This window comes from Mauremys reevesii, linkage group 25 (genome assembly GCF_016161935.1).
Source record: "Mauremys reevesii isolate NIE-2019 linkage group 25, ASM1616193v1, whole genome shotgun sequence".
Taxonomy (NCBI): domain Eukaryota; kingdom Metazoa; phylum Chordata; order Testudines; family Geoemydidae; genus Mauremys; species Mauremys reevesii.
Window position 1 is genome coordinate 6163124 of NC_052647.1, and position 13757 is coordinate 6176880.

The 13757-nt window shown below is 55.0% G+C and overlaps 2 protein-coding genes across 3 annotated transcripts in view; one reads left to right on the forward strand and one right to left on the reverse strand.

Moving 5' to 3' along the window:
* Positions 1 to 11951, forward strand: part of LOC120390991 (adhesion G protein-coupled receptor E3-like) — a 50091-nt gene extending 38140 nt beyond the window's left edge. The window contains exons 8-20 of the mRNA XM_039514136.1: positions 1387 to 1454; positions 3784 to 3888; positions 4606 to 4783; positions 5302 to 5421; positions 6095 to 6294; positions 6871 to 7041; positions 7210 to 7404; positions 7936 to 8171; positions 8917 to 8983; positions 9752 to 9843; positions 10111 to 10279; positions 10396 to 10503; positions 11741 to 11951. Coding sequence (XP_039370070.1) covers positions 1387 to 1454; positions 3784 to 3888; positions 4606 to 4783; positions 5302 to 5421; positions 6095 to 6294; positions 6871 to 7041; positions 7210 to 7404; positions 7936 to 8171; positions 8917 to 8983; positions 9752 to 9843; positions 10111 to 10279; positions 10396 to 10503; positions 11741 to 11746 — 1715 coding nt within the window. The 3' untranslated portion in view covers positions 11747 to 11951. The remainder of the gene's footprint in view (positions 1 to 1386; positions 1455 to 3783; positions 3889 to 4605; positions 4784 to 5301; positions 5422 to 6094; positions 6295 to 6870; positions 7042 to 7209; positions 7405 to 7935; positions 8172 to 8916; positions 8984 to 9751; positions 9844 to 10110; positions 10280 to 10395; positions 10504 to 11740) is intronic.
* LOC120391382 (adhesion G protein-coupled receptor E5-like) overlaps positions 1 to 13757 on the reverse strand; it is a 1047477-nt gene that overhangs the window by 146434 nt on the left and 887286 nt on the right. The window lies entirely within an intron of this gene.

Here is a 13757-nt window from a genome sequence, read left to right on the forward strand (position 1 = left end):
AATTTAAAGGGCCTGGGGCTTCCAGCAGGGGCTGGAGCCCCAGGCCCTTTAAATTGCCCCCTGGGGAAGCCGGGCCACCCTGCTACGGTGCACCAGCTCTTGCGGTACGCCGTACCGGGGCATACCGGCTTACTTTCACCTCTGCCCCTACCCAACACGTCCGGCTCCCTGTCACCTGACTGCCCCAACTCCATCCACCACCACCCCGACAGACCCCCGGAACTCCCACGCCTACTCAACCCCCCCATTCCCCGGCCCCTGACCGCCCCCCAGAACCTCCGCCACCTCCAACATCTCCCTGCCTGGCCCCTGCCTTATCCAACCCCTCCTCCCAGCCCTGGCCGGCCCCCTTACCATGCTGCTTAGGGCAGCGTGAAGGATGCCGTGCGGCCTGCTGGAGCTCGCACACTCCCCCACACGTTTACCTTGCTGCTTAAAGTGGCAGGAGCTGAGCTGCCCAGAGCGCTGGGGCCGGTGGCTCGGCACACTGCGGCTCTGCAAGGGGGGGAGGGGACGGGGAAGCCTTGGCCTCCCCAGCTGGGAGCTCAGGCGGGGGGCAGGACGGTGCCATGGGCCGAATGTGGCCCGGGGACCGGAGTTGTTTGCCCACCCACCCGTCCCTTTAACAGCCAGTTCTACACCGGCTTCTAAATTTAACAGCCGGTTCTTGTGAACTGGTGGGAACTGGCTCCAGCTCACCACTGCCCTTGTCCTGCCCCTTCTCCAAGGCCCCACCTCACCCACAGCATCCCTCTCCCTCCCTCGCTCGCTCTCTCCCCCCCTCACTCACTCTCCCCAGGCTGGGGCAGGGGGTTGGGGTGTGGGAGGGGGTGCAGGCTCCAGGTCAAGCCTGGGGAATGGGGTTGGAGTGCGGGGGATGGGGCGCGGGCTCTGGGATGGGGCTCAGGGCTCAGGCAGGGGTTGGGGTGCGGGAGGGGGAGCGGGATACAGGCTCTGGGAGGGAGTTTGGGTGCGAGAGGGGGCTCAGGTGGCGCTTACCTAGGGCAGCTCCTGGTTGGCAGCACAGCGGAGCTAAGGCATGTGGAAAGGTGGGTTCCCCCCAGTGGGCAGAGGCGTCTGTACCCAGCAGGTCTCTCTGCAGAGCAGATGGAAACACGTCAAGAAGTCTCAGAGACGGGAGCAGGAGGGACTGGCAAAGCCGAATGTAAATGGAGGGGAGAGAGAGACAGAGTGAGACGGGGAGGAAGGGAGGGAGTTTTGTAGCAGCCGCATGTTAAACTATTGGCAGGGCAGGACGGGCAAATGCACAGAGAGCAGCCATCAGGGCTGGGAAGAGAAGGGGATTTTCCCCAGGCAGGAGTGAGTTGAGATGAAAATCTGATATGAAAACTCTAACGTCTGCTCCTCTCTTCCCATCGCTCCAAGTGCCCAGCATTAACTGCAGCGCTGAGTTCAAGGGAATCAAAGAGACGTGCAGGAATTTCTCTCTGCAGGTACGTTTGATCCCATCATTCATTTGTTGGGGATTTTGCCCTGTGTTTTGTACCACTAACATGGAAATTCCCAGACAAAAACCTTTGCTGTTGGTATTACGGTGACCCCTGTAAACCCCAATGCAAGATCAGGGCAATTCTGTGTTTGTTCCTTTCATCGCTGGGACTAGATCCTCCTCATCCTTCTAGTAGAGCAGAAGAATTATTTCTCGTGTCTTGCTTACAACACCCCTGCTAATACGTCCCAGAATGAGATGCGCTTTTTTTGCAACAGGATTACACTGTTGACTCATATTTAGCTTGTGATCCACTATGACCCCCAGATCCCTTTCCGCAGTGCTCCTTCCTAGGCAGTCAGTTCCCATTTGGTATGTGGGCAATTGATTGTTTCTTCCTAAATGCAGTACTTTGCATTTGTCTTTATTGAATTTCATCCTATTTACTTCAGACCATTTCTCCAGTTTGTCCAGATCATTTTGAACTTTAATCCTACCACTCCAAAGCACTTGCAACCCCTCCCAGCTTGGTATCATCCACAAATTTATAAGTGTTCTCTGTATGCCATGATCTAAATAATTGATGAAGATTGTCATAGGTCTATTTCCCACTTTGAACTTTAGCGTCCAAAAGATGGGGACCTGCATGGACCCTTCTAAACTTAAATCCTCGTTTAGATCTGATAATGCTGCCACCAACCAAAAATATAGTGTTTTGGTACACTCCCTGTTCCCCCCAAACTTTCCCTGGGGAACACAGATCCAAACTCCTTGGATCTTAACACAAGGAGAAATTAACCATTTCCCCTCCTTCCCCTCCCTGACGTTCCCCTCCCTGGGTTGCCTTGCGAGGCTCCACACTGAATCAAATTCCTTGAATCTAAAACAAAGAGGGATTCACCTTCCCCTTCCTCTTTCCCACCCCCCACCTATTCCTGGTGAGTCAGACTAATCCCCTGAGGTCTCAAACAAGGGAAAAAAACACTCAGGTTCTCAAAAAGAAAAGCTTTAATTAAAGAAAGAAAAGTAAAAACTATCTCTGTAAAATCAGGATGGAAATGCTTACAGGGTATACACCTTATAAAACTAAAGGGACTCCCCCCCCTCTCCTAGCCTAAGCACAGCCTAACAGCAAACAAAAATAAAATATTTCTCCAGCAACACACATTTGCAAATACACAATCAATCAAAAAACTAATATCTTTTTTTCTAATACTATATTGAATAGAAGAGAATATTTCCGGAAGCTTGAGAGCCTGGATGTACATCTGGCCTCTCTTAATCCCAAGAGAGAACACCCAAAAAAAAAAGACAAAAAAACAAAGACTTCCCTCCACGATTTGAAATATTGTTGTTCCTCTGTGGTCCTCTGTCAGTCAGTCAGTCAGGTCTACTGAGCTTGTTTACCCTTTAAAAAGAAAAGAGGTAAAAAAACACACTTTATTTTTTACAAAGATATTGAACTGAACTGACCCAGAACTGATCCCTGCAGGACCCACCTCGATATGACCTTTCCAGCTTGATGTGAACCACCACTACTGATAACTGGAAATGGGTTCTGGTTTACCAACCCACCTCCCACCTACTCCATATATCATTTGTATTTCCCTTTATGTTGTTTTTTTTTTATGTTGACAGTGTGAGAGCCCAAAGAAAAAAGTGTCAAAAGCCACGATATACCACGTCTACTCCAGCCCATGCACCCCCCAGGAGCACTGCCAAAGGAAGCTTGAGGGTTGATGTTGATGACAATTGCTGTTGACTACTTATTATCCCTACTATCTTGTGTTACTTTGCAAATTGATCCTTCTAAAACTTGCAAAAATTTCTTTCTAAAACTCTAAAGGTCCCCAGCTGGTCTGTAGTGGGCCAGTCCTCCCATTGTCTTACACCCATGTCTTCTGATTGCTCTGATTTCTTTCTTTGATTTTCATGCCGTTTCTTTCCAATATGCACCTGCATGTCTACCTGCATCTTCCTTCACTTCCTCTTTCCTCTACCCCACGAGCACGACATCATCTGTAAAAGGCAGGTGCCAGAGAACTCCTCTCTGGCTGCTTTCTGTCAATGCATCGAGCACCCATGTGAACAAAAAGGGGCTTAGTCCCAAGCCTTGATATATTCCAGCTGTTACTAGAAACTGTTCCCTTTCTCCACATGAACCTCTCGCTGTGGCAACAGCACCATTGTACATGTCCTGGACACGTCTGGTATAAAAGCTTTATTCACTCAATGAGGGGTGTCAGGATCAGGCCCTGGCATAAGGCAAACACCTGTGTCGGTCGCCCTTCAGCACTTGCAGAACTCACCCTCTGTCCTGGGTCTCTCTGCAGGGAAAGTGGAGCAGCAGAAGCAGTAGTTTTTGCTCTTTCTTTAATTCAACCGTAGAGATTTTGATGTCCACGTGCGGAGATGGGAGTGCGGCGTTATCACTGGAGGTGAGAGGCTCTGCCCCTGGAATGTGCCCTGCAGGCTAGTGCCCCTGTGTGCCCCAGAGCCCTGCCTGCTGCTGTGCTGGGTTAGGAGTCTGACTGGGTTGAGGGGGAGAGAGACATGTAGATACTCTTCAGACAAGATCTGTGCCCTCCCCTGCTGTGGGGAGGGGGGTGAACCCTCTAGTGGTGTTTGTCTGTGTCTGCAGGCACATGCCCTCGAGAGGTGTGAGTGCACGTTTGTGTTTGTCCACCCACGTGTGCCGTCTAGTGTTCAGAACTGTGGTTGTTCATCAGAGGTGCTATAGTGCTAACTGTTAATGGGGATTCTCCCTCAGCTCATCGGTCAGCAGGATCTGGGCTCTATCCCTGCCCTGCCAGGCATTTCTGAGCAGCTGCCAGATGCAGCATAGAGACAGCCTAGGAAGCTGTGGGCTTGTGACAATGTTGTTCCCTGGCATCTGTAATGGAGGGATGGGGGATGGGGGAGCGGGAGTGAAGAAGGAAGGACAAAGGGTTCTAGCCCCAGTTAGCTTCAGGTTCCAGTGGGGCCCCGAGCCAGTGTCAGTGGACCCCCTTTGTAAAGGGCTCCCCCTCTGAGAGCACTGCAGCCCCCTGAACTGGGAGAGGCTGGGATGCCCGATGCCCCCTGGGAACACATGGGACGTGGCACCTGAACCCCCGGACTCCTCGCTCCCAGGGCTTTTCCTTTTCTGTCCCCAGAACGTGACTCTCCGTTTCAGTGTCCTCCTGAACAGCACCTCCCTCTGGGACAGTGGAGACAAGTGGGAGGTGGTGTCGGCCGTTACGGTCCTGCTGCAGAGCGTGGAATGGGCCACGCTGGCCACTGCGCTCCGGTCTCCGGAGAGGACAACACAGAACGTGACGACAGGATCTCTGGGTGAGGGGGGACGTGTGGCTCTCAGCGCCACCTGCTGGCTGCCGTGAGATACGGGGTTACACACTGTGCCCCAAATCCACTGGAAGTTAGAGCCTATATACCATTGTGATGTGAGCCTGTGTTCAGTACAGACACAGAACAGCATGGCTCCTGCACCAGGAAATATAACCCAGCCCCGCCAGTGCCCACAGGAGCAACAGCAAAGCCTGAGAGGGGTTTAAATGTGATATTTGGCATTTCACCACTAGGGGCTGCCACGCTGAGCCAGGCGCCTCCCCCCACCTCCACTACTCCCCCTGCTGGGGACGCAGCATCCCCAGGGAGACACAACCGGAATGGGGGGAGGGGATATGGGGGGTGATCAGTGTTACTTGGGGGGCTCCAAACTTCCCCCTCCCACAGTGTGGAAGAGCCAAGTGGAGTGGGAGGGGGGTGGATCTGGCCCAGAACGGACAGATTCCCAAGGAAGTGGTTTCACAGCGAGGGGCTCTGTCATTCCTCACCCCCACCCCCTGCAGCTATCCAGACGCGGCTCGTCACAGGGGACTGCAGCCAGCACAGCGAGGTCTTCACACTGAGCGCTCACGATGAGACGATGGACGTGCACTGTGCTACAGTCACCGGGGCAGCCACACAAGGTACCATCCTGGGGAGGGCGACACCCAGAGCCCAAACCATGGCACAGAGCGGTTCCCGGGCACCGAACCCCAGTCTGGGTTCCCCCCTCTCTCCCTCCCTCCCCATGGATCCGCAGGCCAGGCCCTGGCCTCTGTCTCTAGCCCTGGAGTGCTCCTTGCTGGCTGAGCCAGTGGTTTTCAGGCTGTGGCCATGGAGCTGACACCTTCGTTCCTGCCTGTCCCACAGCTTGAGCCCCCAGCAGTGAGGAGTTGGGGGCACAGAGGGGAGACGGCTCATGAGAGGGTCTCTGGTATGAAGTAGGCCCAGGGAATGGAAAGGGCAGAGACGCCCTATTCTAGCTAGACCCCCAAATGGAGATGTGGAGGCCCAAGGTATCATGTACCCTCAGCTGCCATATTCAGGGCCCCGAATCCTCCAGCATCACGGGAACCTCATCCCTGGCCAGCTTCTCTCCTGGTCCCACTGAGAAAATCCGTATCTTCATCTCTGCGTCCTGCAGCTGGACATTTCCAGCCAGTTAGTCCAGTGGCTAAATCTTCAGAATTGTGGCCACGATCCTGGGTTCCATTCCCAGATCTGCCACAGACTCTCTGTGACCCCTGGGCACCTGGCTGGCTCATTCTTTGCCATTGTGTCCCCAGCTCCCTAACGAGGGATCATCACCTCTCCCAGCAGGTTTGGGGGCTGCTGCTTTTATTTCCTACTCCACCGTGGACTCCATCATCAGTGCGAGACGTCTCAGCGATGGAAACCTACCGGCTGGGAAGCTGGAGAAGAGTCACCTCAACTCCAGGGTGGTGAGTGGGGCCGTCGGAGACGGGAGACCCATTAACCTCTCCAGCCCCGCAAACTTCACCCTGCGCCACAGACAGGTGCGTGGAGGGAGATCCCCTCACTTTGCTCCATAGCTGGGCTCCAGAGGGGCCTATAGAAGGCACAATCTCCTGCCGGGCATTTGAACCATGCTGCCTTTCTGGCTCACGATGGTCCTGAGAAGAGGAGGCCTCCTTATTCCTGACACCTTGGGGCTGTGTTACTGGAGGAGGTTACCGGGGGTCGCACCACGACACAGGGCTGTGCAAAGTGCTCTAGGGTAACAGCTCCACCCAGCTCACCCCTGAGCCGGAATAACTGGAAAGCCGCTTTCTGTAGATAGTGGGGTTCAGGGAATCAGCATGAAACGCTTAGATACGGTAATGACATGGTTAGGGTGCCTATGTGTATGTGTGCACACAGCACTGCCCTCTGCTGGATGCTGTCGGAACTGCTCAGCCATGTGCCAGGTTCCTCATAGTGCTAACGGCTAGCAAGGATTTATTTCCCTTTCGCTCCAATAGCAGAGCCTGGGCTTTTGGTGTAGATGATCTCGGGTTTGCTATAGACATGTGATAACAGAACCGATGTTCTGTGGTCCCGTGAGGATGAGGATGATTCTGTTGTGTTTCCAGGCCAAAAAAGAGGAGGAAGAGGCTCTCTGCGTCTACTGGAAAGTGGTGGCCGAGAGCGGCAGCTGGTCTCCGGACGGCTGCACCGCCGTGCACACGAACAGCACTCACACCACCTGCAGCTGTGACCATCTCTCCAGCTTTGCCGTCCTAATGGCTCCCACCGCAGTGACGGTATCTCACCGTGAGACTCGGGTCACAGAGCTGGACCCTGAGCTCTGCCCTCAGCCGTGGGCAAAGCTCTCCTTGGAGTGACTGGAGGCTTTGCTGGGGAAAAGGCTGAGTCAGAGCCGAGGGGGCTGGGCTGGGGTGACTGGTGATTCTCCCTTTGCTGTGTTACAGGAGAGCTACCCACGGACCATCATCACCTACGTGGGACTGACCCTCTCTCTGCTGTGCCTCTTCCTGGCCATCCTCACCTTCCTCCTGTGCCGCTCCATCCGCAACGTCAGCACCTCCCTCCACCTGCAGCTCTGCCTCTGCCTCTTCCTGGCCCACCTGCTCTTCCTCACCACGGTGACCCGCCCCGGCAGTCAGGTACGGCCTGATTCTCCCCTGCTCTGTTCCTCCACTCGCAGGGCTGGGGTGTGGGGCTTTGAACCCCTTGTGCTCCCTGGATTCTGGGCTGTGCAGGACCCTGGGGGGATTCCCGGGGGGTGGGGGGATGTTTCCATCCCATTAGGCCCCTTCACACTGGGCACAGTGCTCTGAGTGTCCCCAACCCCTGGAATTCAGCCAGTTCTATCCCTATGTCACAGTGTCCCTGTGCCTCGATTCCTCTCCTACGTGACTTGCCCAAGGTCACCCAGGGACTCTGTGGCAGGGCTGGGAACAGAACCTGGCTCCCCTGAGCCCTGCTCCCCTGCTCTAACCACTAATCTCTGCTCCCTTCCTGCATCAGCAATGTGCACCCGCAGGACCCTCCATAGACCGAGGAACCTGCCGTCTCTGGGTCACGGAGCGCTATACCTGCTAGCAGGAATCCCGGTGTGACCCCCCGGCAGGTCTCCCCATAATCAGCATTTCCCTTCCCCACTGCAGTGCCCCTGGGCTCTCTGTCTCCCCCAGGTGGTGTGTGCTGTCATTGCTGGCCTCCTGCACTACCTCTTCCTGGCCTGCTTCAGCTGGATGTTCCTGGAGGGGCTGCACCTCTTCCTCACCATCAGGAACCTGAAGGTCGTGAATTACACCAGCGCCAGCCGGTTCAAGAAGAGATTCATGTACCCGTTCGGCTACGGATTCCCAGCCCTGGTGGTGGCTATTTCTGCAGCGGTGAATCCTGGCGGCTACGGAACTTCCGAACAGTACGTGCTGCGCCCATCCCAAAGGGGAGCTGGGATGGGGCTTCCATGCGCTTTTCCAGATCACCCCAGGTCTGACTTGAACCTAGATTTCCCGGCTTGCCCTGCCTGGGAGCTGAATGTCCCCCTGGGACCCTTCCCATCCCCAGGGACACTAAGCCGCCCCGAGTGCTGCAGTTGAGTTGCTCTCTGTCAGACATCTACACTCCTCACCCCACCGATGATGTGGAAGAACAAGCCAGAAAGATCCCAGCTTGACTCCCAGCTCCCAGGCTGGGTTTGTGGGGCTGGTGGGTAGGAAACAAATGCACCTTCTTCCTGTGTGCAAATCCCTGCGGATCCCCTCTCTAAAGTGAGCGACTCCACTAAAACAGGGTGTGGCGTGTTCTAGACACCCCAGGCGAGATCCTCAGCTGGTGTAAATCAGGGCAGCTCCACTTCCTTCAGTGCAGCTAGGCCAATGTCCATCCACTGCATGTCTGGACCTCCATCAATACTGCGCCCACCCACCAGAAAGGGTCATTTGAGGAGGTGGAAGAGGAAGTGGTGGCTGAAAGCAGGAGATGCTGAGGTACATGGGAAGGGCTGTTTGCCTGGTGCCCGCAAGAGAGTCGGCCATGTCACAGGCAGGCTGAGATCCATCTCGCTTTTGAGACCCAGCTGCCCTGTGACACCCCCTCTCTGCCCCGGGGCTGAAAAAGGGCAGTAACCCCATTAAAGTCACCTTCTTCTTCCCCCCTCCCTGTAGCTGCTGGCTCAGCCTGGACAGAGGCTTTCGTTGGAGCTTCCTGGGTCCAGTCTGTGCCATAATCCTGGTGGGTACCTCACAGAACCACAGGGCCCCATTCTCCTCTCACCTCTGCGACCCCATTGATTTCAGTGAAGCAGGGAGGGGAACGTGGCCCATAAAACACAAGGAAAGACCCAGTTAGGTCCCATCTGGCTCATCTGCTGTGGTCAGTCCCGGGATGAGTCCCTGTGCCGTGTCCCCAGGCCTACAGCCGTTACTCGGGCCCAGCTCCCAGGGACGTCAGCAGGGGTTTTGCCAAGTGAAGACAGAAGAGTTTGTTCTAGTCGAGTTAATGACCCAAGGAACGAGGAAGGGAGAGGGCTCCACTCTGCAGTGGTTTTTGTAGGGGAGGAAACAAATGTCCCTCCATATTCCTCCCTACCCCTGGGGAAGTTGGGGGTGGGGGGATTTGTTACAGCCTGGAAGTGGCAGGAAGTATTCTAGAGGCAGGATCTGGAATCTCTGAGCCAGATCCTGCTCTCAGTTACACCAGTGTAAACCCAAGATTACTCCTGACTCCACTGGAGGCGCCATATTTAATTCTGAGCAGCATCTGGCCTCTGTGATCCCATTGATCCATCTCAGCCCTGGCTATGCTGTCAGCTCCATGAATGGGGAGGGACCGAGAGCTGCCAGGGGATATTACAGGTGAGGGGATGATTCCCACTGGAAATGAGCAGTCCCCGGTTCTGCAGTGTTCGGCTTGGTCCCCTGGGATCGTTCTGTGCCACAGCTGGAGTCACCAGCCCTGGATGGGATGTTTTACAGGAAATATTTCCCACTCTTCCCATAGATAAATATAACGTTCTTTGCCCTGACCCTGTGGATCCTGAGAAACAGACTCTCCTCCCTCAATGCAGATGTGTCCACCCTCAGAGACCACAGGTAAGAGGGCAACAAAACAATCCTGGAGGATCAGACGCCTTGGACTGGAGAGTCCTTGGCACCGGAGGGTGTGAGGGATTTCAGGAGGGGAACAGCATATCTAGGATCCATGGGAATGAATTCCCATAGTGTTCGCATTGACAGTAACCCTGTTCCACACAGGAAAGCAGGGGCCAGTAGCTCCACCCTGCCCTGCCCGGCTCCTCCTGACCCAGTTGCTCTCCATAGGATTATTGTAACGGGATCTCTCCATCTGCCTTTACCCAGGTTACTGACCTTTAAAGCCATCACCCAGCTCTTCATTCTGGGCTGCACATGGAGCCTGGGTCTCCTCCAAGTCGGCCCAGCAGCCACGGTCATGGCGTATTTATTCACCATCGTCAACAGCCTGCAGGGAGCCTTCATCTTCCTGGTGCACTGTCTCCTCAATCGCCAGGTAACGCCCACGGCCCGTCAGCGCCCACCCAGCACCTTCACCGGCCTCGCGGTGGCCATGTCTGATCTTCTCAGTGTTAGTTACCTAGTGCAGTGACCATGTCCCTCACTCTCCAGGTGAGAGAGGAATACAGGAAATGGATCAAGGGATTCCGAATGTTCAGCACGAAATCTCAGCCATCCGATCTGTCCATGTCTGCTGTCCCCACCACCAGCACCAAGACGGTAAGAGGTCCTCTGCTCTGCTCCAATACCAGCCTGTGACACAGTCATCTCTAGCTGGGTCTCATCACTGCTGTAAAGGTGCTTTGTCCCCCGAATGATGCAGGATTGGTTATGAGCCAGCTGGGAACGTCACTGCAAGTGTCAGTGAGAGTCAGCAGGGCCGGGGCTACCATTTAGGCAGACTAGGGTGGTTGCCTAGGGCCTCAAATGTTTTTTAAGCATTTCAGCGGCCGCTGAGAGAGAGGGAATCTAAGCTGCCGCCGGCAGCCCAGGGGTTCCCCGGGGTCAGCGCCGCCGCCAACTGGTGGCAGCCCAGGGAGGTGAGCTGGCGTGGGGAGGTACCGCAGGGCTCCCCAGGCCAGGGGGTGGGGAGCTGCTGCGGGGGGGGGGGCGGCGCCTCAGAGACAGGGGGAGGCGGGGAGCTGTTGCAGGGGCACAAGGTGGAAGTTTCGCCTAGGGCGCAAAACTTCATAAGAACATAAGAACGGCCGTACCGGGTCAGACCAAAGGTCCATCTAGCATCTGTCTACCGACAGTGGCCAATGCCAGGTGCTCCAGAGGGAGTGAACCTAACAGGCAACGATCAAGTGATCTCTCTCCTGCCATCCATCTCCATCCTCTGACAAGCAGAGGCTAGGGACACCCTTCCTACCCATTCTGGCTAATAGCCATTTATGGACTTAGCCACCATGAATTTATCCAGTCCCCTTTTAAACATTTTTATAGTCCTAGCCTTCACAACCTCCTCAGGTAAGGAGTTCCACAAGTTGACTGTGCGCTGCGTGAAGAAGATCTTCCTTTTATTTGTTTTAAACCTGCTGCCTATTAATTTCATTTGGTCCTTGCACCGGCCCTGAGAGTCGGTCACTATCGAGGGGTATCCTAGATGTCTTAGGCACCAGAACAGAATGTCCTGTCCTGGCATCTCCGCGTTCCCTTCCCTTGGCTCTCCTGGGAGCTCCAGGGGTCACTCACTGTGGACTAGGCAGGCATTGGCTCTTGCAGTGTAATGATCTGAATAGACCAGATTGTCCCCTGGGACTGAAACCTTGTCAGTGCAGACGGATCATCCCCAATGGGCAGTCAGCACCGTGAAGAATTTATCTTGGCTCCATTATCCCGATGGGTCAGTGTCCAGGGGCTTTGTGTGTCGCCTCCCAGAGACAACCCACCAGTTCGCACATTACACTCTCAGTGGCCTTGGAACCTACTGTCATTTTTCTGCTTTTCTTGCCAGGACTAACCCTTCTGCCAGGCGGAGTCGGCAGCAACCAGGGCCGGGGTCAATACCTAGGGGTTCCAATACAAAACTGAACCAGCTGGAGCCCCCCGTGACGTTGTGCTCCATGTGCTTTATGGAAATATGCTCATGAATATGACATAACTGGAATATGCTTTACGCTAAATACCGCTTGGATGGTGTTTTTAGAAAGCTTGTAATCTGCAAAGTGTGTTCATCCTATTTGTTTACATGAATTGTTTGGGTGAGTGGGAGCTCTGAGGTTCCCTGCTCCCCATAGCAGCTGAGCAGTTCTGGGGGATCCCACCGCCTGCAGCAGCAGGGAGCTCCAGTTCCCCGCCACCTGCGGCAAGTGGGAGGTCTAGGGTGGATGGGCTGCTGCAGGTGGCGGGATGGGCTGCTGCAGGGCCTTCTCACCTCCCACGGCAGCTGAGAGCTCCAGGGGGTCCCCCTCTTCCTGCCGGGGCTGGGCAACTGCAGGGGGTCCCCGACCACCAACAGCAGGGCAGCCGGGGACACTTGGTGGTGGAGACGGCCTTCCCCGTCCAGGCCGCCGCACCACATGCAACCCCCTTCCACCGCGTCAAGATGATCGGCATTGCGGCTGAGCCCCTCGGGGAGGAAATGGGCCTGGGCAGCGGGGCCTCGCCAGGTAGGACCCAGCACAGGGATCTGGGGGGTGCCCCATGGCCTTCCTCCCCCATCAGGCTAGGAAGCTCCCTGCCCCCGGTCAGTTCTGGGGTGGAGGTTATTGGGGGGCAACGCTAATTGGAGCGGAAAGACGTCATGTCCGTGACCTCCGGGACATAATCGTAGCTTTAGCCATGAGCAAACTCCTACCCCAGAATATACTGAGCAGTGTCTTTCCTGGGCGTGGGAAGCCCTGTTAGAACCACCCCCAGCAGCTGGAATATTCCACAGAAAAATCAGGCGTAACCCCATAGAATTCAGTAGAGTTACTCTGCCCTGCACCCGGGTAAATGAGAGCAGTAGCTGGCCCACCTCAGCACCACACTGGTGTCCCGCAGCTCTGACTCATCTCCCAAAGCCCTGGGAAGTGGCCAGTCTCCAATCTCAAGGGTGGATTCTCAGGGGAAGGAATAGCCGACGTCCCGGTCAGGAACCCAAAGGGAGATCGTCCCTAGGACATTACAAGGGCTTGTGGTTGAGGAGATACCAAGAGCCTTTCACCACCAGAGCAGCAGCTGACCCCTTGTTGAGCAGAGGGGCCAGACCAGCCTGTGCCGAACCTGCACCCTAGGACTACCTACCTCCTCTGTAGCTCATTTCCTCAGAAGGTCTCAATGTCCTTTACAAAGGAGGCCATTATCAGTATCCCCATGTTACATAAGGTTCCTGGGAAACAAGTGGGGCGATAGACGGAACACAGATCCCTATCTTGGCACCAGACCACCTTGCCAAAGGAACATAAACCGAAAGGGATACTTCTCAATGGTGTTGCAGGTGCTGGTAGATCACAAGGGCCGTTTCACCAACATCAGTGTGGAATGGTCAGGAAATGTACATGACGCCGGCAGCTTTAGGAACTCCAGTCTCTTCAGAAAGCTGCAAGAAGGAACTTTCTTTCCAGACTGCAAAATAACCATTGTTGACATTGAAATGCCAGTGGTTATCCTTGGAGACCCAGCCTACCCCTTGCTCCCGTGGTTCATGAAGCCGTACACAGGCAGCCTGCACAGCTGTAAGGATCAGCTTAACCATAGGCTGAGCAAGTGCAGAATGGTGGTGGAATGTGCCTTTGGACATTTAAAAGCCCACTGGTGTAGTTTGCTAACTAATTTAGATCTCAGTGAAAGCAGTATTCCCATTGTTGTTGCTGCTTGCTGTGTGCTCCGCAATATCTGTGAAACAAAGGGAGAAAAGTTTCCAGTGGGGTGAGGGGTGGAGGCAGATTGCCTGGTAGCCAACTCTGAGCAGCCAGACACCGGGGCAATAAGAAGAGCACATTGAGGTGCACTGCGTCTCCGTGAGGCTTTGAAAACTAGTTTCATCC